The 27,783-nt window shown below is 30.5% G+C and overlaps 4 protein-coding genes and 2 long non-coding RNA genes across 19 annotated transcripts; 3 read left to right on the top strand and 3 right to left on the bottom strand.

Moving 5' to 3' along the window:
• Nucleotides 1-1,468: 1,468 nt before the first annotated feature.
• Nucleotides 1,469-10,802, top strand: LOC100642467 (atrophin-1). Its single transcript, XM_003400857.4, has 7 exons — nucleotides 1,469-1,675; nucleotides 2,549-2,833; nucleotides 2,916-3,051; nucleotides 3,150-3,269; nucleotides 3,354-3,454; nucleotides 4,450-4,863; nucleotides 5,431-10,802. Exons 1-7 carry the CDS (start codon nucleotides 1,673-1,675, stop codon nucleotides 6,883-6,885), a joined length of 2,514 nt encoding a protein of 837 aa, XP_003400905.1. The 5' UTR covers nucleotides 1,469-1,672; the 3' UTR covers nucleotides 6,886-10,802.
• On the bottom strand, nucleotides 1,551-2,195 carry LOC125386314. The gene is made up of 2 exons (XR_007226337.1): nucleotides 1,859-2,195; nucleotides 1,551-1,710 (listed from the first exon to the last, which is right to left on the bottom strand). It is a non-coding gene; the product is annotated as an uncharacterized LOC125386314 (long non-coding RNA).
• A 106-nt stretch (nucleotides 10,803-10,908) lies between the features above and the next one.
• On the bottom strand, nucleotides 10,909-14,606 carry LOC100646802 (lipoma-preferred partner homolog). 4 transcript variants are annotated; one of them, XM_003400648.4, is made up of 7 exons: nucleotides 14,481-14,606; nucleotides 14,069-14,344; nucleotides 13,649-13,787; nucleotides 12,980-13,463; nucleotides 12,569-12,906; nucleotides 12,080-12,495; nucleotides 10,909-12,005 (listed from the first exon to the last, which is right to left on the bottom strand). In XM_003400648.4, exons 3-7 carry the CDS (start codon nucleotides 13,781-13,783, stop codon nucleotides 11,753-11,755), a joined length of 1,626 nt encoding a protein of 541 aa, XP_003400696.1. In that variant the 5' UTR covers nucleotides 13,784-13,787; nucleotides 14,069-14,344; nucleotides 14,481-14,606; the 3' UTR covers nucleotides 10,909-11,752. The 4 variants fall into 4 exon arrangements, with proteins under 4 accessions (XP_003400696.1, XP_048267974.1, XP_012171710.1 ...); XM_048412017.1 differs by having other exon boundaries at nucleotides 12,980-13,439; XM_012316320.3 differs by having other exon boundaries at nucleotides 14,069-14,395; nucleotides 14,481-14,585.
• On the top strand, nucleotides 13,957-24,366 carry LOC100642226 (protein Malvolio). 10 transcript variants are annotated; one of them, XR_007226333.1, is made up of 13 exons: nucleotides 18,929-19,065; nucleotides 19,682-19,878; nucleotides 19,974-20,096; nucleotides 20,196-20,422; nucleotides 20,523-20,661; nucleotides 20,737-20,892; nucleotides 21,014-21,172; nucleotides 21,262-21,312; nucleotides 21,395-21,777; nucleotides 21,854-22,064; nucleotides 22,130-22,200; nucleotides 23,116-23,238; nucleotides 23,610-24,366. XR_007226333.1 is itself a non-coding variant. In XM_012316321.3 (12 exons), the coding sequence occupies exons 1-12, from the start codon at nucleotides 14,035-14,037 to the stop codon at nucleotides 23,674-23,676; spliced, it is 1,821 nt and encodes a 606-aa protein (XP_012171711.1). In that variant the 5' UTR covers nucleotides 13,957-14,034; the 3' UTR covers nucleotides 23,677-24,366. The 10 variants fall into 10 exon arrangements, 8 of the variants coding, with proteins under 8 accessions (XP_012171711.1, XP_020722201.1, XP_012171712.1 ...); XR_007226334.1 differs by having other exon boundaries at nucleotides 23,468-23,681; XM_012316321.3 differs by lacking the exons at nucleotides 18,929-19,065; nucleotides 23,116-23,238 and adding an exon at nucleotides 13,957-14,071.
• On the bottom strand, nucleotides 24,351-27,658 carry LOC100648456 (prostatic acid phosphatase). 2 transcript variants are annotated; one of them, XM_012316329.3, is made up of 7 exons: nucleotides 27,192-27,658; nucleotides 26,870-26,968; nucleotides 26,281-26,703; nucleotides 26,074-26,197; nucleotides 25,794-26,005; nucleotides 25,543-25,723; nucleotides 24,351-25,459 (listed from the first exon to the last, which is right to left on the bottom strand). In XM_012316329.3, exons 1-7 carry the CDS (start codon nucleotides 27,291-27,293, stop codon nucleotides 25,335-25,337), a joined length of 1,266 nt encoding a protein of 421 aa, XP_012171719.1. In that variant the 5' UTR covers nucleotides 27,294-27,658; the 3' UTR covers nucleotides 24,351-25,334. The 2 variants fall into 2 exon arrangements, with proteins under 2 accessions (XP_012171719.1, XP_012171720.1); XM_012316330.3 differs by lacking the exon at nucleotides 27,192-27,658 and having other exon boundaries at nucleotides 26,281-26,732.
• Nucleotides 26,193-27,024, top strand: LOC125386313. The gene is made up of 2 exons (XR_007226336.1): nucleotides 26,193-26,355; nucleotides 26,460-27,024. It is a non-coding gene; the product is annotated as an uncharacterized LOC125386313 (long non-coding RNA).
• Nucleotides 27,659-27,783: the final 125 nt, after the last annotated feature.

The following is a 27,783-nucleotide window of genomic DNA, read 5'->3' as shown; positions in this document are numbered from 1 at the left end:
CTACGCATCAAAAATTAGGTAAGCTTCGTGAATAAAGGAAAACTAACATGAACCATAGTAACCGCAATCAATCACCGCCATTGTGATAAAATTGAATTCATCCACAACTTCGGTAATTTTAAACAATATAGATTTAAAATTAAAAAACACGAATGCTTATGTAACAATAATTTATTATTATATTAACTTTACTGTTGGGTGTAACTTTTTATATGAAAGAATGCTCCAATCTTGTTGAAATAAGTACTCCAAATTTCATAGTATTTCTTCAAAATTGACGAAAATATAGTAAATTTTGTAAACCGATGAAAATGGATAAAAATTATTTTAAAAATTTAAAAAATGAAAATATATTATCATATTTTTCTCAGTGTTATACAGTTAAAATATTGTATATTAAATAATTAATGAAAGCAAATAATAATAAACAGCGACGTTTATTATATTTTTCATTTTATATAAAAAGAATCTGAAAAGGCTATAACTTTAATTAATTTATTATATAACATATGTCATGTGAAAAATATTAAACTTTTTAATATTGTAAACTGTCTTAAAGAAACGGGAACTTAATATTTACATCTTCTTCAATACTTCTTTCATCCAACACTGCAATTTTGCTATACGACTACGTATGACAGTTTCACTATATACTACTTACCAATAGCTATATGTTCCAAAACTACGGCATTAAAAATAAATTTTCTGAATATAACTACAATTTTCACCAAACATGAGCGAATGTAATTTAGAAAACTTGAGTCACGTGTGACAAACGTCATACAGAATGTACCGCAATATATGATACTTTATGAAATTTCTAAGATTTATTTCTCTCTCCTTTTATAGCAATATAAATTTTCTAAATATATAACTACAATTTCTGTCAAAGAGCGAACGTAATTTAGAAAATTCAAATCGGGCGTGATAAACACATTATACTACATACTTTAATGCATTATACTTTAAGAAATGTCTAAGATTCATTTTTCTTTGCTTTTATAGCAATATAAATTTTCTAACTGCATGTATAAATTACAATTTTCTGTCAAACAAGGGCAAACGTAATATATAAAATTCAAATCGTATTGATCAAAAACATGATGTTACATATTTTAATATATTATATTTCAAGAAATTTTTAAATTCATTTCCCTTTCCTTTTATAGTAATATCAATTTTTAACTATATAACTACAATTTTCCATCAAACGAAAGTACTTGTACTATATGAAATTAAGATCCTACCTCTATTATTTAAATCAAATGTAACAAATATATCATATTATATATATATATACAGATTCTATTAAGTTTTAAGAAATTAAAAATATTTATTTCTGTATTTCGGAACGTGCACGAACACGTATCGACGAGGCGGAGGATCTCGACCGTCGCGTCAGTCTGACGAAATCGAGAATTTAAAATCTGGAATATTAGCGCCCTGAACGGCGCGTATGACCGCCATCTTGTAAAAGTGTCTGTAGTGTTTGGAGGTTTAGCGAGAAGGAACAGCAGCTTCGCCGGAGGCTGGAAGTCCTTTTGAAGTGGTTGCAACGGTCCTTGGCAGTCCCTGGGCACCCAGGTGACCTCGTGCGAGGCCAGGGTACCTTCAAGCTGCTAGGACAACCTCACGGCCGACAAACTCATTTACACGCCCGACTATCGCGAAGATGGTGAGCATTCATACGCGAAGATTTTGCATCTAACCCTGTGACAAAATTCATTTTTCATACCGTGAGTACGTTCTCATTAACGAAGGTGACGTTACTATTGCTTAAGACAGTGGCGTATTAGACTCTTTGTCCTTGTCAAATAATCCCCTATTAATTCATTGTTATCGATGCTTCGAATCTTACCTATTAGACGAACAGTTCTGTCGGTTGTCAATATTTTTAGGTAGCGTTCGAGTTAATGCCGTCGCATCGACGATTTCGATGCGTATTGTCGGCACGCTTCTTCACGTTCGTCCCCGATGCTTTTGTATAGTGAAACGATCTAGCATAACCTACGTTTATTTATCGTCATAGAAAAAAGAACGATAATAATGTACGGATTGACGAACCAATTGTTTTTGTTTGGATGCAGGCTTTCAAATCACTGACAGTCCGATTGGTTTCATATTGATATTTGGGTGTCTTGTATATGTGTACAAATGATTGTGGAAATTGTAGTTTTCATAGTTACTTCGGGATCGTGCCTATTTTCTTAATGAGTAACATGTACACGGAAAATGTGACATTTACATAGTAACTTAATTAAGCACATAATTTATAACAAAATATAAAGTTTTATTGCCTAAATTCATTTTTACATTATTTATTATTATTACTTTACCTTTTATTATTTTATCACTTAGTAACTTTTTGGTATGTGTATAATCGAATGTGTTTGATATAAAATTTTTGTATACTACAACTATATTCTAACATAAATATTCTATATTTATTTCATTATTTTTTAATTATATTCTTGCATTCTATATATATATATATATATATATATATATATATTAGCTGCGTTGTTTTAATATTAGTCATGTTATTTAGAGTTCGGCATCAACGGGTGGTACTGAGGGGTCTAGTCCAGCCTCTAGCCCTGCCTCAGCAACAAGTCTCACAATGGCTGCACCAAAATATGGTACCTTGGTTCCAAATCGCATCTTTGTAGGCGGTATTTCAGCTAATACCAGTGTAGAAGAACTTGCTGAGCTTTTCTCCTCTTATGGCAATGTAAAGGCTACAAAAATAATTGCTGACCGAGCTGGTGTTTCCAAAGGTTATGGATTTGTTACATTTGAAACTGAGGAAGAAGCTAAAAGACTTCAGCAAGAGGTTTGTAATACATATGTTTAATATATTTAGTAGTTAAAGATATAACAACCATGGTAGTAATCTGAAATTATTTTGTTTATAGTCTGAATGCATTGTATTAAGGGAAAGAAAATTAAATATAGCACCTGCAATTAAAAAACAGCCTTTCAATAGATCTTTGGATGGTGGTTCTGGCTCACCACCCTCTGTGCCTACTAGTACTTACTATTACCCAAATGGTTAGTGTAATTATATTTTATGATGTCATAAATTTAATTTACTAATTAATTATAGTTACATAAATATTTCATTATATGAAATTTTTTATTTTTACCAGGTATGGGATTGACATACCAAAATGGCATGACATTTTATAACACAACAGCTCCAACACCAACGACACCAATTGCTCCACCGACCGATCCAGCAACTATTTATCAAGCTACTGGAGTGTTCGGTAAATTTCACGAAAAGCCATAATCGTAATTTTTAGAAGATCGAAATGTTTATGTTAATAGAACGATTTTATTTCGATAATTAGGACCACAAGCTGCTGGTCATCAAACTTTCACGCCTGTGATGTATCCGTGTCCTGCTCCATCTCTTTACATGCCACAACAATATCAGTATTCGCCTATGCCGGTAGGTAACATAACAGATAATAGACTATGCCGACTTCTTTCTCTGAACTCCTTTTTAATCTTGGGTCCTTTGTTCACACCCTATCATATGAATTGTCAATGGGTATAGCTTGTATTTATATTAAACGATAAATCGGTTGCGGTTTGACAGACAAATGGTTTGATGGGAGAAGCCATACCACCGGCGTTTCTACCCAACCCTCAGCAAATGCCTACTTACGTCCTTCTCGACGCTATACAGTATTGAGGTCTAAAGGTACATGGTCTATGCTAAGTGACTAGCATGCAGCGCATTATCTTTATGCGTTTTCTTTGTTGGACTTCTGCATGGCCTATCAGAATGCATGCACCACTTATCTTTTTTTCACATAATTAACGATTTGTATTAATAATTTCACATACGAGTTGCGCGTATGAATGAATGTAAATTTCCCATCTAGTCTATAAGTACACATTTATTGTGCTTATGTTGCAATAAAAAGAATTTTATTATCGTACAAAATGTCACAAGTATGTTGTTTTTCGTATAATGTGTTGTATTACAGCATAACGTTATTGATGATTTCATATTCACTTTTTTAAGCGCGCATTTATGTATCTTTTGACTTCTTCATTCACATTATTCTATATGTTGTATTTTTATATTGTTCAGAGAATATGGAAAGAGACATGTATGACATTCATTGCCTACTATATAGTAGTCTTCTATTTAAAAGATGAAAAAAGATATAAAGTATAAAATGTATAATTTAAATTATAGCCATGCACAAAATGTTAAGGTAAAGTATTTGGTATTTGTGTATCCTGAAAACATCATTTCACAGCAGATTTCATCTTGTAACCTGTATATTGATCTTAGTACTTCCAAACGAGATCAACGTACAAGATGATTATATAATGTACGATATTTTCTTCTTTCTTTTATTCTAAAGATAGATCATTCCGGTATATTCTTTGAATAATTAACTGATCGATGATGTTTTTCTTTCTGTGCAGTATGAGTGTTATGCAGGGGCAGTCGCCGCCGGAGCTCATCAGTACTTGTATCCAACGAACAACTCGCAGAACAGCACGAGTGGCGGTAACAGTAATTCCGGAAGTGGTAACAATGGCACAGGAGCGACGAGCCCACCAACGGGTCCTCCACAGCCAATTCCATCTTTACCCCCTCCGCCACCAACGCATTTCTATCCTCCTGCCGCTCCACCGCCGCATCATCATCCACCGGTGCCTACAGGTCCTGCGCCTCCTCAGATGGACCATATTTATTATCCGTTCGCAGCTGGGCCCCATCCACCTCCTCCACCACATGCATCTATGGGATTGACCGATCAGCAGCTATTACTTTTCCCTACTGATGCCTCATGTCAACAAACGTCTTCGTCTGATGGTCAGGTTGCTCCTCAGGAGGTAAGTCACTATCTTTACTTCTCTTTTTTTTAGTAACATATAATAGGTTTCCATAAAATATAGTGCAAAAATTTTAATGATTATCAGACTATAAGGAAGCCTTTTTATAAGGTAGATCAATAGTCACAATATTTCATTAAATAATTCTAATAATAATTCTAAGTGATAATTGTAAAATTATAATACGAAATTACGTAAATAATTATAATAGTTTTCTCCTTTAATTATGATTTATTCTTTCCTGTAGTAAATTTTAAAGGTTGCATTATATCTAAAAACAAAAGAGAACTATAACTTTTTTTCCAACCACAGTTGTGGCTATTGGTTCATCCTACATTTACGCGATTATTTTTTAAACTGCTAAAGATATATGAAAACATCTCTTTGAAAAGGGAATTTAAATATTGAGATAACTTAATTGTTTCGTGCTAGTGTAAATGCAACATCATTAGCGTGTATAGAGATGTATCCATGATACATATCATGTAAATCGATCGATTATATTGATTAATTAAGAAAAGAACCAAGCAATGGACGGAAAACTACCATCTGTGAAATAAATCGTAGGATTCTCGTTCGACATCAAGCCACTCGGAGCAAGCACATGGTGAAACACAGGCTGCTTCAGGGTCAGCCACACCCTTGGTGTCCTTAATGCCCGTGAAATTTCCCATGTCCGGTCGTTACACCAATTATCATCCAATCGCGATACACACCGCTAACTTGTACAGTTCCCAGACATGTTTAAATGAAACTGACGATTGCAGTGGCAATCAGATGCATTGCAGGGCAATCGTGTATCATCCGGCAGCCGTTTACATTCCTCACACGCATACATCTCCATTTCATAACGCATCCGGTGGTACCAGCCTGTTGCCGACACCTCCGTCAATATCACAACAGTTATTCGATTCTTCGAACAAGAATCAGTGTTTCAATTCCAGAGATTACACGAAATCCGGGAACGTGAACGGCCAAAATAACTATTCGAAATCGCAGAATCACGGGATCGCGTTTTCTCATCAGAATCCATTCTTTCGAGCTCAAAATGTGGGGAATTCTCAACCATATAAGCATAGTAACATAGATGGAAGCTATAAGTACACGACGCCGGCGATGAGCTCGCGATTCTCTATGCAGTATAACAAAAAGGCGGTTGGCTCGAACGTGGGCTCCCCGGCTTCCTTCGTAGCACAAAAGTCATCAGAAAATTACAACCAAAAATCGTTTGGTTCGAATACACCCAGCGGTCAGCCATATAGTTGCACGAATACACAGAAAATGTTTAATCCGGCGGCGAATTTCGATTACGCGAACGGCCGTAAGACTAATAGCGGCGGTGATCAGTATTTCGAGAACACGACAAAACCGAGTAACTATCCTAGCCGTAAAAATACGACGAACTATAGAAACAACGGGGTGATCGCCGGACAAACCGATGGAGGTAACAATTCCAATAGTCAGTCAAATGATAAATACGTGACTAATATCGAAAACGAGAATAGTAATTCGCAGGGTGTGCAAGGGACGGAGAATAATAGTTCGGAGAAGCCGGTGAGCCCACCGCCAGCGCCGTATTCGCCCATGACAAGACCCCTTCCAACTTTGTCACCACCCACCTCCCAGGTCCAGTTCTACAATCCGGCGCAAAACCGCTATCAGCCATCCTTAGCCCCGTCCCAGCATCAGCAGCAGCCACAACAGTCGAACGCTCAACGTCGGTACACCATCGCTCCTGCGTTGACCGCGAGCAGAAAACCGACGGAGAAGTACGCGAATTCCAATTCCCAAGCAGCTACCACAACGATGTTACGGCAGAACAAGTACAAGGTCAATGGAATAATACAGGCCGGTAACAAAGTAGCAGACGATAGTCTTGGAGGAGCCGGTGATGCTCCACCAGGCGTTGGAAGAATGCCGATAACACCGCCCGGAACACCGAGGACTCATCCGGGTCATCCTGCTGGCGACCAAGGTCAGCTGAGCGACGCGTGCCATCAGATGCAAGCTCTGACCCTTTAAAATTCGTTCTCTCGATATACATTAGTAACAACACGTATGCGTACACAGGCTCGATTCGTTTTTCCTCCCTTTCTTCTTCTTTCGGTCCTAACAGTACGTGTAATAACGGTACGTGCGTGTTTAATATAATAGGTTAGAGACAGGTAGATAAAGATATAGTTAGGTAGGTAGATAGATGCATCCCGATTTCGAAGCCGTATGAAAGAGAGAAAATAATAAATTAAAAGAAACGTGTCGATTCACGAACGATCCCAATAATTAATATATTTTGAAAAAAAAACCTGCATAGACAGCACGAATGCGAATGAACTTGAACACATTCGAAAACACACATTTGCTTTATTCTCTTGTGATCTCAATCCCAAATCTATAGAAAAAAGTAAGAAAAGAAAACAGAAACAAAGGAAAGAAGGAGGAAAATATGCAGACTAGATAAAAAACTCCATAAATGTAAATGTAAATTATTGCTCTTCGGTAAATTATTAAATGTACTAAATTGTTAAGCATTTATAAAAGAATATATTATATATTATATATATTATATATATATAAGATAAAAATATATATACGATATTTAAAGATTATTATATTAGTTATGAAAAGAAAACAATATATACGATTAATATATTATATATATGTAAATACATATATACGTATACTCAGGTGGATGTGTATATGTACCTACATATATATGTATGTACGTATCTATCGAAGAGAGCAGATATAATTAGAGTAACGTGAAACAAAGGAAATAAGAGAAAATTCGAAGTCAAGTTATATTATTATATATATCTCTTTAAATAAAAAGCCGAAATGTTTAACGAAAGAGACGAAGAAGAAAAAATGATAACAATTCTATCATAATAGATAATACAGATATGCTACACATTATTTAAAATCTATATATGTTATATATGCAGTATTTAACATTTATGCGCGATAGGCTCGATAAACCATTGAATCTCACGAGCAAGGCTAGAGTAGGATAGATGGATTACAAACAGATGATAGGACAGAAGAAAACATACAAAAAAAAAGGAAGTAATATGGTAACAACAAATAATATGTTATTATCGTACAAAGACGAGCGATTTGTTATGTGTTCAAAGAAAAAAAAAATGGTAGTGATGTCGATAAACGATAACGATGAAGCGAAGGGTAATAGGGAGGCAGAAATAGAGTTGATTTCATAAAAAAAAGACGGTTGCTCAAGGCACTGCCACATCTCTCAGTTTTGATTTTCTACCTGATGGTAAAACCAGTACTTATAGTTTAATTAGAGTAACCGTGAACAAAACAACTCATTCTCACGCAATTTCGAGACGCCACAGTAGAAAAAGAAATAATAAGATACTGATTTACATTTCTTCTTTTTTTTCGACAAGTTATCAGCGCAAGAAAGACGCAGGAGCAAATATTTAAAACTTAACAAACAAACAAAAAAACAGAAAAAAGGAGAAAAAGACAGATGGTCATAAAAATAGCTGTTACAAAAAAAACGATGAAAAAAAGAGAAAAAAGAGATGCCCTAAATACCCGAAAAACGAATACGGTAAAAAGATATACCTTTAAAAGAAAAAAAAAACAAGTATGTAATAATGAATTAAATAAATGTGTCGGCTGTGAGCTTCCAAGCAAATAACAATAATTAAATTATTATAATATAAAAGGTTAAATAATATTCTACCTAATTGTTATGAACGTATAAATTTCTTTTATCTATAACGAGAAATTTGTTATCTCATATCTCGCATATTGTAGCTATTATTGTCTATTTAAATGAGGAAAACGAAGAATGATAACGAACCGAAGGTTTGTGCGGCGCTGTGATTTAGATGTCGCGGCGAAATATATAGCGGTTTATGTAAAAGAGAGAAAAGGGAAAGAATAAACAGAACGGAAGAGTAAGAAACAAAAAAAGGGAGAAATATAATTCGAGGGACACGTAGATGAGACGACAAAGGCCTAGGACGCATATAGATTACCCGTGAGTCGTTACGAAAAGAAATTAATTTGTTGATAAAAAAAATGTAAGAGTGCCTTCTATTTGTTTTCGTGATTGTATTGTTGAACATTTGTTGCGTTACGTTCCAAGAGCCTCTAATGTTGTTATAAGAAAAAAAAGATGTTTGAAGAATGTTGTTCCTCTATTTATTTATTGATTTACGGGCCCTAGCACGGCCCAAAACCAGCACCCAGCGAATTTGAAAGTGTGAAAGTATGCTGTTAGGAGAATGGAATTCGGGAAAGGGAATTTAATTAGAAGCAAGGACGATTTTAAGGAGATATACAAAAAAAGGAATGGTAAAGACGTAAACGAAGTTTAGTAAATGCGAATAAAAAATAAAACAAAATATGGAAACATCGCATACGGCATTCGAGTCGCATGTCCCCCTTTTTTCTTATTCATTAAATATTATGATCGTACAAGAAAATAAATAAAAAAAGAACGATATTATACATATGTAATCGAAATGGAAAAATGATAAAAGAAAAAAAAAGGAACAGAGCAACTCGTTTCGGCACCTATTTCTATGTATAATACACAAGAAGATATCTCAGCAATATACAAATATAAATATATACATATAGATATATATATATATATATATATATATTATAAATATTAACGAACGAAAATAAATAAAAAACGTATACCGAAGGTATATGGAATGCGAGTGCGATAGGTGCGTATTTGGGTGTGCGTGAGCGCGTATCTGGATAGGTGGCTGTGATTATTGCGTGCAAGTTAAAAAGAAAACAAGATGAAAACACAGAGAACATGAGAAAAGAAGACAGTTTACGTGTGTAAGCATCCGTGTGTAAGTGCATTAATGTTGTCTCTCTCACACACATATACACACTACACACGCATATTTCATACACGTATACATACCTAATTAAATAAATAAATAAAATAAATATATATATATAAAAATATATACGTCTATAACGAGAGGTAATACAAAAACAAAAAAAAGAGGTACAATTCTATGTTCAGTTTGGTACTGATTTAACAAGTGAAACGAAACGTGTTTAAAAACAAGACGAGTCGTTTAATTACAATTATTATACATGTACTAAATTCAACGTAGAATGGTGCTGATACGATATAAAATATAATATATACTTCGCAAAGTATATTATGATATAAAAGGAAATCTAAGATAGATATTAGCGGGTATGCGTAGTTGAACATAGGAATATAATTGATGTATATTACATACACAGTGTACGCGGTGTGCTTTCTACGATTGTGGATTATTATACGTTCACAATATGTTGCGTGAAATAGGTTTTGCCTACGCATGATGAATGGTTTTTTGTTATTTTACATGAGCAGCTATTTATTTTTTTATTAATTCGATACTTTAGCCAAATTTCTATTGCTGGAGTAAGACTGGCAATAATTCGGTATTGTTAAGCGTACTTCTAAGATAAATGAACTTGTGCAATCTCAAGAAACATACGGACTAGATTTTTTGTTTTGTTTGCCAATCAGCGATTGCACTATTATATTTTATTGTAATTTGGAAATTATGTATATGGAATTCATTTGAGTTCATTTTTTTGTAAAGTGATCAAACCGTATTCCACAATCTATAAAGCATGCCTCCTAAAACACAGAAATTGATGTATTAAGAAAAATAAAAAACATAAATTATACATAAATGATATGTAGGTTGTACAACAGAAAAAAAAAAAACTAAGTACTCGATGATAATAAAAAAATATATTACGTATAAGAGATGCATATATTTAAAAACAAAATAAAGACATCTGTGCATGAACATTATATAGATGGAAGAGCCATAGCAAAGAAAAGGTATAGACTAAAATAAGTGTGAGTCTCTCCTGCAAATATATAATAATAAAATCTCATTAAAAATATGAAATATACAATGCTCCAATACATATATATTGTATTTGTGTATTTACCTTTCTCGTTTAGTTCGTTTACTTTTTCATTCTTTCCAAAATAAGAAATAATTGAACTAATGAAGAATAATTAAAGACCACGCGTTGTTTTTAAATATAATCAATATTTTATTCAATATTCATTACAAATACATTTTACAATTAAGTTCTATTTGCTTTCTTAGTCTTTTCACTTGCTAAATAGATAATATAATTTAAGGTATTTGCACTAATACATTGTATTAATTCTATCGTATCACATGATTTATCATAAAGCGGAAATCTAAATACATAACGGATCCAGTACATTGGAATAAACATTTTGTATATTCTAGATCAATAGAAAGAAGCATATAAATTGCATAATCTCTACTTCGCATTATTAACGTTATGAGGATATAGTCACACATAAATCTAACATTGCTCTTAATATTAGGAATTGAATACCTTGTCTTAATAATATATGCAATACCTGACTAAATCACATTATAGTCAATAATTATACTTATTACAAGAAATCAATCCTGACTACAACATACGTGCTCATAGTTTAGGATTTTTTTGTTAAATATTATTTGACAATATAATTCTTAGATATTTTTGAAAGTTCATATATGGCAGTGTAAAGGCAGTAACATTAACCCAGTTCTAAAATTTGTTCAAACCTGTCTAATCTGAGTCAATAATACATGTAGATATATACCATCTCTAAAATATAAATCTTTTAAAAAAGTATAGAAATATTATGAATATTTAACGTAATTCATCTCGAAGTATCAAATAATGAAAAACTTATTCATATTCAATTATCAAAATGGCTTTGATTAAAAAGTTCAAAAACATATTAAATGTTGAATGTCTTATAGAAACTTATCTCTAAGTATAAAAATTCATAAAACGGCAACTGTAAGTATAACAATCTAATATATCGTTTCAATGATCATGCCATTTATAATTCAGTCGTCATATGTGACGTTAATGCTTGCACACGAGTAGCATTACAGCTTTTGCATAACACATGGTCATCCAAAGGATAGCATCCACGTCCCTCAGAATCAGAGGATAAAACCAACCCACAATCCTCGCATTTGTAACACTGAATATGAAAACTACGATCTAGTGCTACAACGCGCACAGTTTCCTCTTGTCCTGGTTCTGGCATAATCGGTAACTTACAAACACAACAACGAGGTGCAAATTTTCTGTAATATAAAAACGTTCATTTTTATACTTTGTAAAATTAATTGTTTTATTTGGTCAACTAAATGCTACTTACTTGTGGAAACATTCTATGCAATGAATCTGATTTGTAGCGTCTACCGTAAATGGTATACCATCCAAACTTTGCCCACAAACAACACATGTAAAACAGGATGGATGATAGGGTTTACCTGTGGCTCTTAATATTCTATCGAGTATTGGTCTAGTGCAAACGCAGCACTTTTCCAAAGTATTCAAATAATCTTCCTCGCAATAGGGTTTGTTTTCCAGTGAATAGAAGGGTTTACCTTGTAGGTTAACTTTACAAACATAACAACAGAAGCAGTCAATATGGAAAACCTTATCCATTGCAGAACAACCGGTACCTTCACCTTCAACTTTGCGACCACACTGGGCACAAATCCCATATATATCACTGTCTTCAGCGTTATCTTCCATTCCTTGAACTAACAGATCAGTCAAAACATCCACCTGAAACAAAAATAAATTTTTTAGAGAAATACTTTTTCACAGTGAAGGAATTAATATAATAATTTTGACATACTTCCTTAACTGGAGACACCTTTCCTTGGGGCTGAGTAGATGTAGCAGATCCATAACCAGAATACATGGAATAATTACAAGATAATTGTGATGGTGGTCTAGGATTAATTGGTTCGTATATAGATTCATATGTAGAACTGGATTGTGAACTTGGACCATAAATATCATTTGGGTAATTGTCAGGTGGAAAATCAGTTTGATAAGTGGCGCGTCTAAGTTCACTATAACTAGATGACACAGGACTTGGCGGAGGCGGTAATTCTTCCGGTGGTGGTGGGAAGGAACTACCTGGCACACATGGAACATATTCTGAAGGTTCTGGTGGTGGTGGTAAGTCATCTGTAATATAATAATTATTTGATTTAGTAAACTAATAAAAATGACTTTTGATTACATTCTCCATATATCTGACCATTATTGAGTGCAGAAGGAATGTTACAATATGTATTTTCTGGTTTAGAATTCCATTGAATATTGCTGTAGATGATGTCTTTTTCAGTTTTAGCTGTCTTATTAACTGGTATAGATATTGGAGGATCTATATTACTATATACGATATTTCTTGTTGATCTTGAGTGATCTTCAACTGGAACTTGAGGAGCAGGCATATTACCAATATTTGAATAATGATTTTTTTCATCATATCCATATTTTGGTTCAAATTTCTCATCTGATTGGTGCACATAAAAATTCTCATTGTTCTGATAGTTTTTAGGAACATCTTTTCCATTCGCAGTGGATGGTAATGAAAAGTCATTTTTCTCTATATTTAGTGGCACATATGGTGAAGGAGAATTCACGTATAAATTTGATGATTTTTCATTTTGGCCAGAATTATTAAGCACTGTACTATATGATGGCACTGATGCAGCCTTTATAGTATAACTTTGTGGTATCTGGAAAGTATTTTACTTCATTAAATTCTGTATAACAAGATGATCTAAATAAATTTTATTTTGTTAACTTTACCATTGATGTTTCCATATAATAATGGAACAGTCATGGAAAAGGAGTCATAGTTATAAAATATTGTTAGTGAAAAAATTACATATTTATTATTATATTCATATGATCTACTGACCTGTGGTTGTGATTTTTTTGGTTTCGGAGGTACAGCTGGTCCCACTTTTTTCCCAGACTTGATGGTTTTAATGCCATCGCCATGATTAATTTGTAAATTTGCAATTTGTTGTTCTAAATTACTAACGTTGGACATTTTCCTGAAAATATTAACAGCATATAAATTTTTAACTTCTTTTGTTTCTATATTATAGAATATGGATTCTATACTACACATTTACAAATTCAATAAGAATCAATTTAAAGGAAAAACAATATATTTAAAAAATACATATTGTATCTATGTTCAAGCTAGTGAAATAATACTACCGAAGAACGTTATCGTAAAAAATTATCAGTTGGAAATTATATCTGTTAAGTAGAAGAATAATATTACCTGTCTACAAAATGGAGCTTATACCATTAAAAAAGTCATTATTACCTGGTAAGTTAATGAATCGTATACTCCCTCCAAATTCGTCGTTTTAAGTCTTCTTCTGAAACCAAAATCGTGCAATTTTTGGATTTTATAGAGTTGCCAGATATATTTTGTGCTCAACCGTAACACAACTGAATGGCTGACTCATAAATCCCTTATCTTATTGCTTTAAAAATTCCTTTACGATGACTTTTCCATACATATAGTCTTAACCATAGTTCTCTTTCACTCTTATGGCACGACATTCAACCAATAATCAGGATACAGTTGAGATGATTACTGTTTAAACAAGAAAGGAATCGTCGGCAATTTTCTATATGTACGAACCAGCTGGCCAATAATTTTATATGCAATTATTACTTTCTGAACGAATCTGAACGTTTAAAGTACCAACATTACTTCCAAAAAATCTTACCTTAAATCGTATGTCACAATACTGCACATTGTCACATAGACTAATTAAATTAAAAAAGATATATATTGAGTATTATTGTCATAAGTGCATATGATGACGCATATTTAGCACTAGGGATTTTGATTTTAAATATTTGATATTTATGACTAAGAGCTCAAATATTTTGTAGAATTATGTATATCGTTTCTATTTATCATTTACGATAAGAATAATTTCCTACTTAACTTGGCATGATTAATTGAGACTAAGGTCGTTCTTCTTTTTGGTTTCATTTGATTTTTTATATTAATTTTTTTCAAATGAAAATAGCTCAATTACATAGGTTAGTATTGCGCGCCACTTTTGAAAGTATATTTTCGATATGATACAATTTCTTTCTTTGCATAATGGTAACAAAGTAATCGAAATACAATTTTTGATTTATTTAATTCTCTAATATACTACTATGCTAGAATTTTAATGTTAACCTAGAATTGTTATCCTTGGATCATAGATAACCGCAATAATTTACACTAGAATACGTTATATTAAAAGATATATAAATAAATAAATATATGTATATATATATATTATCAAATTTAAGTTTCAACTGACAATGTTGCAGTAGAATATTAATTTTTAAAGTATTTTACTCTTGTTTAATGTTTTATATTTGACATAATAAAAATTATTAATGATTCTTTCTATCGTGTAAAATATGCAATATTAAATAAAAATAACGTATATATATACCTTATTATAGATTATATGTGTATATATATATATATGTCGGAGATGAAAGGACACCGAAGCCTTCCCTTTGGAACCTTGGAAAAATCCCTTAACATTATAATCTAGATTCTATCATAGCCGTAATTAAACAAATTGTCATCACCCAATTCAATTGTATTTGTTCGAGATTTGTGATAATGAGCTTGGGCTCGAGGCGACAACCAGTCGCCGAACGTAGCCGCGGTCTAGGGATGAACGCTTTGTCTAACAAAGGTACGGAGTAATAGTATAGCTCTTCTTTAAAAAAGAAATAGTTGTAGCGACACTCAACAGTAAACATCCCAACGGTTTCTGTCCCGTGGCTCGCCACACGCAGACTCTATTCTTCGAGTAAAACAACAATGCAACAATGTCAGTTGAAACTTAAATTTGATTTTGCAATCCTTTTGTTCAACACTGTACGTTTCATAAGCTAGTAATTCCACAGTTGAAAACACGTTTTATCGTATAATGAAATTTTGCAAATCTAAAGAAACACTTGAAAAATTTATCTTAATTACCACAATGAGCCAATAGACTGTAAAAACAGTTGAGTATCGTGCCCTTAAATATTACTGCTCTAGTTTCCCATTTTTACAACTTTTTTCACGGAACATTAAAATAGTTGTGACATTGCACAAGGTAGAACAAAAGGTTGTCTACCATTGTTATGATCATTTCAATTTACAATTGGGCCAAGGGAATGTTTTTTTTAACAAGCTAACACGTGGTAGCAAAAGATATTTTTCTCAGAGATTACGATTCCTAATGATCACGTATACTGATAGTGTCGATAATTTAATGAATAGATATTGAGAAAATAATGTTTACAACAGTGTATATCGGTTACATTAAATTGAGATTAATAAGTGTACAATCAATATTGTGTTTTAAATATTAAATCACGATATTGTGATGTACATTTATCGAAATTTGTTTAGAGTCTCTTATCTGTCTATCTTCAACGTGTGTTATGTTCATTGATATATTCATTACCTTCATCTATAATATTGTGATTTTATTGAATTTTCGCAGAATCTCTTATATTTTTATCATTTGTTATTATTTTAATTAAAACAAATCAGAATTGCGAATTCACAATTGCTAGAACTTTTGTGGTGACTTGATGAATAGTCAAAAGAGTTAATTATAGATTACAAGTGTTAGATAATTACAACAGTAACTGTTGGAAAACGTTCATCGTGTACCAGTGACGTTAGTCAAGTTAAAAAAACGTTAAGAGAAAGAAAAAAGAAGAATTTAGAAATCAGAATTCTTGTAAGAAGTTATTCTAATTTTACCAAAGGAAGTGATCTACATTTATATGTATAGAGATATCAAACATTTATTTAAAAACGGATTTACCGCGTTGCTCAATCGAAATAATATTTACTACAGTAATTTCCTATCTAATAGGACAGATAATATTGCAGTTAATCGTAATATGAAATTACGTAGGATCAGAAAATATAAATAAAATAAAACTTTTCTATTCGTTTGATATTAAATTTTCCTTGTTCGTTGGGTTTACCATGGTGATTCACGTAGGAATAGGAAATATTGACGGATTGTTTCCGATAATTTATGCGTTACTCATCGTCTACAGCTATTCTTATTTTAGTAAATAGGAAATACGATCGAAGATGTATACTGAATTCGTTAAAAGACCTTCATCGTTCTTATATGTAACTACTTGACAATCGAGAAATTACAATTCGGTAAGATACTTCATTAATTGGGCTTATATATATATATATATATATATATATATATTATTATATAATTAATTATATAATTATATAATTATATAATTAATAATATAATAATAATAATAATATATATATATATATATATATATATATATATATATCATATAATTCTTGGTTACTACTGATTGACCGCCTTCTAATATCTAACACAAACATTTGCTTGATATTCCAAGTTAAATATTTGGATTGAAGTGTCCTCAATATATGACGCAGCCAATCTTACATATAACAATCTTATATAATGTTAATATCTCACATTCTTGCGAAATTTGGATATCATTAAGAAATACGATTGTTTAAAGAAATGTTTTCGTCTACCGATTTTCACAATAAAAAAAACGCGTTCTGGAAGCGAGCAAGAAACTCTTAGCTTATCTAATCGTGCTTGATTAAATTTCGATATCAAGTTACGTGAGAAGTTACAGGAACATATAAATTACATTGTTTTTATTAGAGTATCAATTAAAAAAGTTAATATACACTAATCATATCACTTAACCAGGATTTTCTTCTTTTTCGAAGAAAACAATCTTCATCTTTGTCGTCAATTTATTTACTTATAATGGCTACGAAAAATATTGGTAGATAGCTACATTTCCCAGGCAATTTTGGTCAGGTATTATATGTTTCATTTTTATAATATCAAATTTTTATATTCATATAAAAGTATTATTAATATTATTTTATTTTGTCGGTCCAACGGCCTTAAAAATAAAACTTGGTTGGTTGAAAGTACTACTAAATGACATGATATTTAATATTCTTGGATTTAATTAATTAGTATGTGAATGCTATAATAAATATCACTCCAAACAATGGTAATAACTGTATATTTATAAATATTTTATACAATGAATACTTTTTGGAATCAATATAGATTCACATTATTGTAGATTAGTACGTATTGTAATCGATAAAGATTTACCAAAAGAACTTAGATCCTAATCAAATCCCTCATTCAAAAGAATGTTTTTATCTTCTCTTATCAGCGACGAAATAAATCGAAACTAAGGCTATGATTACAATAGGTACGTGTTTTGATGTCCTATCATTTTAACAAATACATCATAGAGAATTCTTGAGTATAATATGCATCAATGTATAAAATGTATACATCTCGGTTACCAAATGTTTTACTTACTAGAATGATGAATCTATTACAACCATGGGTTAATACAGATCCAATCTCTATCCAATCTTATAGACTTCCTTCCCAACAAATGCTTTCGATTTGATTTAACAATTATCAAATTAATCCAATAAAGAGTTACTGTAATAATATAATTAGATGCAATAAGCACTCCTCAATAAGGTTGATTAAAGGATTAAAGTCATCTGTGATTGAAATAGTCACTTAGCTGACTCAGAAACTGGATTTAAATCTTAGTCGAATAAAGCTTGATAAAAGACATTCTCCAGTTGATAGTCGAAAGAATAAAATTTATTCGATCTTCTAAAATTTGAAAAATATTAACCCATATACAAAATTTTTAATTTTTATTTGTTAAAACTTTGATAAGAGGAAACCTTCATAGTCCGAATTTTATCTTTTTCCTCAAGTGATCGCTCAAATTCAAGTACTTCTTAAAGATAGGAAGACAATACATATAGTAAATGAAGATAGAGGAATGAAAAGATGAAGGAAGTATCGAGAAAATGAATGACTTTAATGGCATAAATACGAATTCATAGAAGCTTGGAGTTGCTTAAATACTCATTACATATTAATGATAACGAAAGATGTCACGTAAGGGTTATAATAATCAACTGTTATGATATATCTCCTGGGGAAATCCTATAATTTTCTACGACTGCATGTATTTCTTTGTACTGTGGCAGTAATAAATTCTCTGTGCATACATATATGTATTCCTATTGTTAGTCACTGACACTCATGTTTCGGGCATCCCCGCTAATATATTTGTAATATTTTATGCAGAGAAGGGGAACATGTAAGAAAGATGGCTGTATGTTGTATGTCTCGTTCTCGTTACTCTCGTTCATTTGCTTGGTCGTTGCCGCAATATTCTCAAATCTCGCAATAGTTAGTGACTGTCAGGCTGTAGGTGAATAGTAATCACTAGTGGCTATTGTAGTGATCTCACTTGGCTAATATTTACGTGCTTGGTGTACTGTGTACTGTGCGTTTTTACTTCAGTTATGTTTCTGTTTTAGTTATAAGAAAGCGTACTTTCTTCCTTTTTTTAATTTTATGGGAATGTGACGTTCTATTTATTTTTATATTTATCCAAATATTTTGTCGGTAGTGATAAAAAAGATTTATGTTTATTTCTATATTTCATTAATTTATCTTATGTTATACTTAATTCCTGCATTTCTGTATTTCTGTATTTCTGTATTTCTGTATTTCACATATTTCATTAAAATATTTCATTCGTATTTGATGAAGTTTGAATACGTATTGCATTCAATAAGACACTATTTCAATCTTTTATTGCATTGATCATCACGGTAATTAAATTATTCAATTTAGACGGTCATTGAAGTTGATTTTTATATAATCCGGTTTATTTTAATACTATTTTTGTCAAATAATATCGCAATATTGTAATAATACTATAATATTGAATACTTTAAAATATATGTTTAAATATATGAATATGTTTAAATTGGTATCTCAAATAATGTTAAAATATGTAACAAATTAGTAACTTTTTTCAGAGGGATCTTATCAATATACCATGCAGAATAGTTGCATTATCGAGCCTCAGAATGATTCAATATTCGCAACAGCATCTCAAGTGCATCAGGAGGAAATGCAAAATAATAAGAGAGCAAATGAAAATACCTGTTTGACACCTAATAACAATCAGACGTACTTTGCTGATGAAAAAGTTCACATACCAGAAACAGAAAATGTAATATATATTGGTACCAATGGAGCTTAAAAAAATAATTTTTTACGTTAATATGTGGATTTTTAACTGTATCCATTCTAATTTGGTTTTTGCAGGGTTTCTTTAGTTTTAGAAAATTATGGGCTTTCACAGGTCCTGGATTCTTAATGTCCATAGCTTATTTAGATCCTGGAAATATTGAATCTGATTTGCAATCTGGCGTAGCTGCCAAATATAAGGTATTTTTTTAGTTATTCCATTCATTGCTTATTTAACTTTCCATATATAGTTTTCATTTCTTTTTATTTTTTAAATTTATTTATGCTCTTTTTTGTTAGTTATTATGGGTATTGTTAAGTGCAACCATTCTTGGCCTTATTATGCAAAGATTAAGTGCAAGGCTTGGTGTGGTAACAGGTTTGCATTTAGCAGAAATGTGTTACAGACAATATAAAAAGGTACCCAGGATGATTTTATGGATAATGATAGAAATAGCCATAATTGGCAGTGACATGCAAGAAGTAATAGGGACAGCTATTGCTTTATCTTTATTAACAAATAAAGTGTAAGTTATGAAATTTTCTTAATTTTTTGATATCATCTATTCTTGTTCCTTTTATGTAAGCTGTTATTCATAAATAATGTATGTTTCTAATTTTATTTAGGATTCCTATATGGGGTGGTGTTCTTATTACGATAATTGACACTTTTACATTTTTATTATTGGACAAATATGGCTTAAGGAAATTAGAACTCTTTTTTGGATTTCTTATTACAGTAATGGCTGTCACATTTGGATATGAGGTAAAATAAATAAATAAATACATATATGTGTGTGTATATGTGAATGAAAATGATTTTATTATTTCTATATTTTAGTACGTTGTTTCTGCCCCACCTCAAAATGAAGTGATAAGTGGAATGTTTATACCTTGGTATAAAGATTATGACAGAAACATGTTGTTACAAGCTGTAGGAATTGTTGGTGCAGTTATCATGCCACATAACTTATATCTTCACAGTGCTCTTGTTAAAGTAAGGAAAGAACAAAGAGTATAAGTAATCTTTTTTATGAAATTGAAGAAGTAGGCATTCTGATGTATTAAATATTTGCCAGGTATTAAATAAATACTATAATATAATCTATAATTTCTAGTCAAGAGACATTGACCGTAAAGAAACCAAAAAAGTGAATGAGGCAAATATGTATTACTTCATTGAGGCATGCATTGCACTTCTGGTATCTTTTGTAATTAACGTATTTGTTGTCGCAGTGTTTGCACATGGTCTTTTTAACAAGACTAGTTTAGAAGTTGTGAGTATAATAATTAAGAATTCTAAATGATATTTTGTAGTGTAATTATCTTATTTAATATATTTCATACTCGTTTCTTTATATTTTAGTACAATCTGTGTGAGGCTAGCAATTATACCATAGGAATGGATACATTTGAGGTAAAAACCAAATTAGATTAATACGAATTTGTTTACCTAAAAATTTTAGCTTTCTTATTATATCTTATTTTATTAATTACAGAAAAAGAATACAACCATCTCAGTAGACCTTAACAAAGGTGGCATATTTTTGGGTTGTGCCTTTGGTGCAGCAGCAATGTATATTTGGGCTATCGGTATTTTTGCTGCTGGCCAATCTTCCACAATGACAGGAACGTATGCCGGACAATTTGCAATGGAAGGATTTTTAAATCTTCAGTGGGCTCGTTGGAAACGAGTACTTTTTACGCGAATGATCGCTATCATTCCAACCTTCCTTGTCGCATTCTTTAGTGACATTGATAATTTAACTGGCATGAATGATATTTTGAACGCAATTATGACTCTTCAGTTACCTTTTGCAACCCTGCCAACGATAGCATTTACTAGTAGTCCTAAAATTATGGGTACATTTCGAAATGGATTGTATGTTTCATGTTTTTAATTTTACAGTTGGAATTTTTTAGGTTCATACGACTTTATACATACTTTTATATTTCAGAACAAATAAAATTGTTGCGACAGCATTATCCGCTGTTGTAATAGCTATAAATATATATTTTGTAATAAATACTGTTCAAGATGATTTACCACATCACTGGGCGGTAATAGTTGGAATTACAATATATTCTATTTTATATCTTCTATTTTGCCTTTATTTGACCATTCATATGGCTGTGAGTATGGGCGCGACTTCTCTTGGAAACCATTGGGTATGTACGCCATTAAGTAGGGTGATTGATTTTGAACTATTATCGATCATTTTATTTTGTTACAGTTCGTAAAAAAATATATTGGAAGTCCTATAAGTACAACACTTGGATTATCAAACCCTGCAATATATGCAAGGTAAGAATTGTATACATTTTATGTATAACAAGATTTTGTTAGTTAATTTAGATGTTTTGTAATACTTACTACCTAAATATGAAAAAAATTGCCATTTCCATTTATATGATTTACATGTATTTTAATTAGCAACGTAATATAACAAAGTACGCATTTTGTGCCGAAGTATATAGTAAATAACAATAAATGTACTGATAAATTATTTTTATAAAAATTGTGAAAATAATTGTTAGTCGATATAATGTGCATTTAAATAGTAAAAAGATCCAAGTAATATTCATGATATGATATTTTAATCTTACGTTTTTTTAATGGATTATAATAATTTGCATGTATATCATGAATTGCTCTCATGCTTAAGAATAGTTTGCTCATTAGTACATCACAATACTCATAAAGTTTACCAAAGTAACAAACATTAGGCTACAAAATCTGTTCAATATAGTATATTTGAAACTTTAACACGTTTATGTAATGTTATCTGTAACTAACTGCTACATGAAATTAATAATATTGTTCAATTTTAAGATTCAAATGTGCGTGTATATATGCGGACATCACGCAATTATGGTTATGGTTACACACTGAACTGAAAATGTTTTATTTGCAGACATGTATGCTTTATTAACATTGTATACATTTTGTAATAAATACTAACAAACGTGTAACGCAAATTGTGTGCTTATGTGTTTTTATTGCATCACTTCGTATTTTTTAATAGGATATTTAAATACATTTTTTACATTTTTAATATATCAAATATGAAATCAATTTGTATCTCATAGCCAGAAGAAGCAAAAATTTGTTTTAATATTTGCACAAAATGTACTTTTCTTATATTCATCACAATCTTCTAATTTTCAATGTATTACATATAGTTAAGATCTCGAAAATTATTCCTTTTTACATTCATAGTTTCTTCAATACGTCAGAAACATCATTAAGACCATAATCGAGTTTACATCATGAATGTGCATCTAACTACTTAAAACCATATTTCAAAAGTTGCGTCTTCATCTGTCTTCAACTTTATACATGGTATGTACTTTATATTAGATCTATTTTTTTAATATACAAAGTTTTTATAACCAGGGTAAAAGTTAAAAATAGAATTAATATGACAATATAGAAGACTTCTTTCAAATACTTTTATATTCAGAGTTTTACACTATCATTGTAATCGTATTTGTTGTAATTTTGTTAATAATCCGTTTTATCACGTGAATGATTAACTTACTTTTGCATGCGCATTTTTAACCAATGCAAGTGCGAGCTTATAATAGTAAGATTTTCAAAATTTCTTAATAAAAGGTAAGAAATTTTTATAAGTTTTTATTTCAATTAAGTAAAATTTTGAAGTTAGTTTGTTGACTTTTTTATTAAATACATAAAACAATGTGATGTTTTAGGTCTAACCCGGCATTTAACATCCAAGAAAATTGGTCTGGAAGCTTTAACTCGATACCGGAATACTGATATGACAAATAAAACGTGGTAAATAGTATTCAATACTCATGGATTGCATTATCACAGAGTTAGCATCATAGATTTTAAGATTTTATAGAATTGAAAATGATAATTTCCTATAAAATATACTCACCAAATTGTTTTCTAATATTAGGGCTTTAACATGTAAAATAAGCAAAGCGCGTTAATAACAGAAAAATACGTGATGATCGTATATTTGTGTATATATATATATATATATATAATTTTATTAAATAAATTAAAGTCATATATATTGTATATAAAAGAGGCTTGTACAAAATATAATAGAAATTAAAAATTTTAATATGTAAATGATATGTAAACTATAAGGATTATGGTATCTAAAAAAGAGAATTAATAAAAGTGGTAAACTGATGATTAAAATATGTAAATATGTAAAGTCCACTGATGCTGTTCATATTATATGTGTATTTGTATTACTATTTAAGACAGTCATTATATGTGTGTTTTGCGATTGTATGTGTTTAATACTTAGCACGTATACGACATCGATACGAGAATCAGTTGTTGAACATCCGCTGTTGAGGACGGACAACACGTGCTATGTAGAAGCAAGTATGAGATATTCTTATATTTCATGTTATGACCTACAAATTATCTAGAGGAAGATATGTATTCGTTTAAAATACCAGTAAACGATCGTGTTTTTTTTTACAATACTTGATTTATTCATGTTTAAATCTCACAAAAATAATTTTAATAGGATACAATTCATATTTGTAAAATAGTTCAGTTTAAGAAAATGAAATTTGTGGATTACTATCAAGTAAAATGTTCCTTTTCCGCCTTAAATATTATCCTTTCTTTATTTTGGAAAAATTTAATTTGTTTTGTAATTTCTCATTAGAAAATACGTCTAAAATATACATCTATATAAACGATATTACAAAAATGTAATAACGATGTAGTTGAATATACTTTTTCTGTTTAGAAGTATAATGTTTTAATTGTTGCAACTTAATGGAGTATGACTAGATATTCTTTCAAATACCGCAGATAAATATTATCCCTATATTTTACACCCAATTATTTAGTATCAAATAAAAACTAAGATACCCTGAGTTAATAAACCGTATTCCAGAATTTATTACTTTCTAATCGTCATTTATTAATAAAAAGTATTTTTAATATCAATTTTTTTCCGAATTAATTCGTAGTCTATTTACGGTCATCACAGATAATTTTTTTATTCATATTATGCACAAAATTCAATTTAAATAAAACTTATTGAGGATATTATACCCTTTTATCAAACTATTAAAAATCATTATAACAGTCTCTGTTTTCAACAATTTATGCATATAAATAATAATGTTTTTTTATCGATCAAATCAAACGATTATATTTGCATTGAATCTGTCTGATTATAAACTGAAATATTTTAGCATCAATAAATTAAAAAACTATCATTAATAAAACATTATAAAATATAGAATATTTTTTCATAAATATTTTATGCAAACGCGTATCACGCTTATTTTTCGTATCGATAATTGAATCTTTAATGTATGTAAAATCAAATAAGAATTTACCATTTATCTTATTTTTTCGTAATTATCAAATTATGAAAACATTGAATATCATGACGAAAGCAATACGTCATTTTTTCATAATATTATATTCAATTATATAGGTTCCGTTGTCAATCGAAGATAATATTGATTATGTTCCCGTTTATAATGCCAATAAATAAAAACAATTATAGATAAAATTAATAAAACTAACATCAATATAGAAGATGTCAGTATTGCTGGAACAAAACAAGGATTAAATGAGAAAGTAATCCTTACTTTAGTATATAAAAAATACATTTATATTGTAGTAGAAATTTACCAATAATTGCTGTCGTATTCATATTATACCCAAGTTGTTCCCACTCCATTGCACATTCTTTTTCCCAATCTGTGGGTATAACATCTTTTGTTAGTGCAATAAATTGATTTAAGGGACACATTGTCATACAACCAGGAAGTGTTAAAAGTTGTGGTTCTTCACTAGTGTTTTTGTATGATATCTAAAATAATATATTTAATCAACAATCTTATATCATGATTTCTAGTCTAATTATTATTTTAAGCACTTACCGTTACAAAATACTGATCTTTTAAATTTACTCTTAATTCTATTAAAATTGTAGCAGTATATGGTGGGCAATGTGGTTCAAAAACATTCAGAGTCATTAGCATATTGGCTATAGTTTCATCATGAGCACTATACATCCATACTTTTCTATCAGGTACTAAGGCATTTTTCGATTTTTTTTCCATGTGGTCTATCATTTGTCCAAGTAATGTTCCTATGTTTTATATTTCCCAAATTATACATGACCTAAATTTTTTACATAACAAAATGAATATTACTTACCCGATTTTAGTCTCTGAAGTACTTTATTATAGGCGTTAATTGTAAAACTCTTTACAGCAATTGGCATAAGTTTATCTGGATATACTGACTTTGTCCATTCTGGCAATGTTTTGTTATAAAGACTCTGTAATAAATTTAGAGTATATGAGATATATAAAAATCCTTATTATCAAGTGAGAAGTACAGAATGACAGTAACATAGTTTACCTCAATAAATAATGTATCATAAAGTTGTTCAACAGATAAAAGAGATGAAATTTTATTTCCTGTTTTTCCTGTAAGGTATACATACAATCTCTTATTTTCTTTATTAATTTTTTGGATTGCTGGAGAATTAAGAACTTTTTCCAGCTCGTAATCATATCTAGAACAATATTTTTTTGCAGCCAAAACATTATCTTTGTCTTCAGGAATAGTATGCACTGGAATAGGCATCCATTTGAAATTACTCCATACTTGTTTACCAACTGGAGGATAAAGTCCAGCAAGATGTGATTCAGCTGACATTAAGGTACGATCTACATCTGTACTTTGAATATAAATATCATATGGAGAATATAGGTCACTTAGTAGATGTGAATAGCGTTTGCGGATCCAACGACCAAGTAGTAAATGCTGATATTTTCCAATCTGATGTAACAGACACATATGAGCTAGGACTTAAATATTTTGAAATTAAAAAGATTTTAAAATCAAACAAAAATTTGCAACAACATTAAATGCAACAAAAGTAATACAATAAAGAAAAGATCATTAAATAATTAAGCTATATATATGATAATTAAGAATTACATACATTTGTTAATTGGCCATATGGGACTTGCCACAAACTTTCATTGTTATAAGGATCATTCGGGTATGGTCTTATGGGTGTTCTATCTCCATGTCTGTATAACTGTAAAATAGATTGTAATTATTTTTAATAAACAATGACAATGATTATTATTATAATTAAGATGGTTATAATATTTAATTCATATTGCTTTATGAAGAAAATAAATTTCATATACATAAATAATAAATTAATTTCATAATAAATACATTTCAATAATACGAATAATCAAAATATAAAATATAAACATTATTTTCATTTTTTGAAAAAGCATACTTTAACTTACAACATTTGCGAAAACGATAGTTCCAAAATCTGTATTTTGAGCATGTGACAAATCCATAACAAAAAGAGCCAGAATTATTGAAACAAACATATTCCTTTTCATATTTTCAATATGTATGATTCACACTTTCGAACATCTAATAAGAGGCTTCACGTAGAAAATCGAGTAAGACAACAATCTATTGATTACTGCAACCTGTGGAATACTCTAAACTTTAAATGTTCCAACGTCTTACGACTCATACGTTACTTTCGTCAGAAGTTGTATGAATGTAAAACATATATAAAATGCAAATCAAATGATTCATCGTTGCTACCAATATCGGTTCCTAACCCAACCATTCTTTGTTCGCATTGTATTGAAATAAGAACAAGGTTATTTATACAGTGGTACTCATATTAGAGAATGTTTAAACTTATTCTATTTCATTTTACTCATTTAAGATACCGATATCCATTAAAATTTTAAATTTTTGATATGTAAAACATGAAATAAAATTCTAATGACATAACGATGAAAATTGAATAAAACAACAATTGAACAAGATAATTTGTAATTACGAACACTCATTAATTATGCTTTATCTCCCGAT

This window comes from Bombus terrestris, chromosome 14, assembly GCF_910591885.1.
Source record: "Bombus terrestris chromosome 14, iyBomTerr1.2, whole genome shotgun sequence".
NCBI lineage: Eukaryota > Metazoa > Arthropoda > Insecta > Hymenoptera > Apidae > Bombus > Bombus terrestris.
The sequence above is the reverse complement of the archived record's forward strand: the minus strand, read 5'-3'. Positions and strand labels throughout refer to the sequence as shown.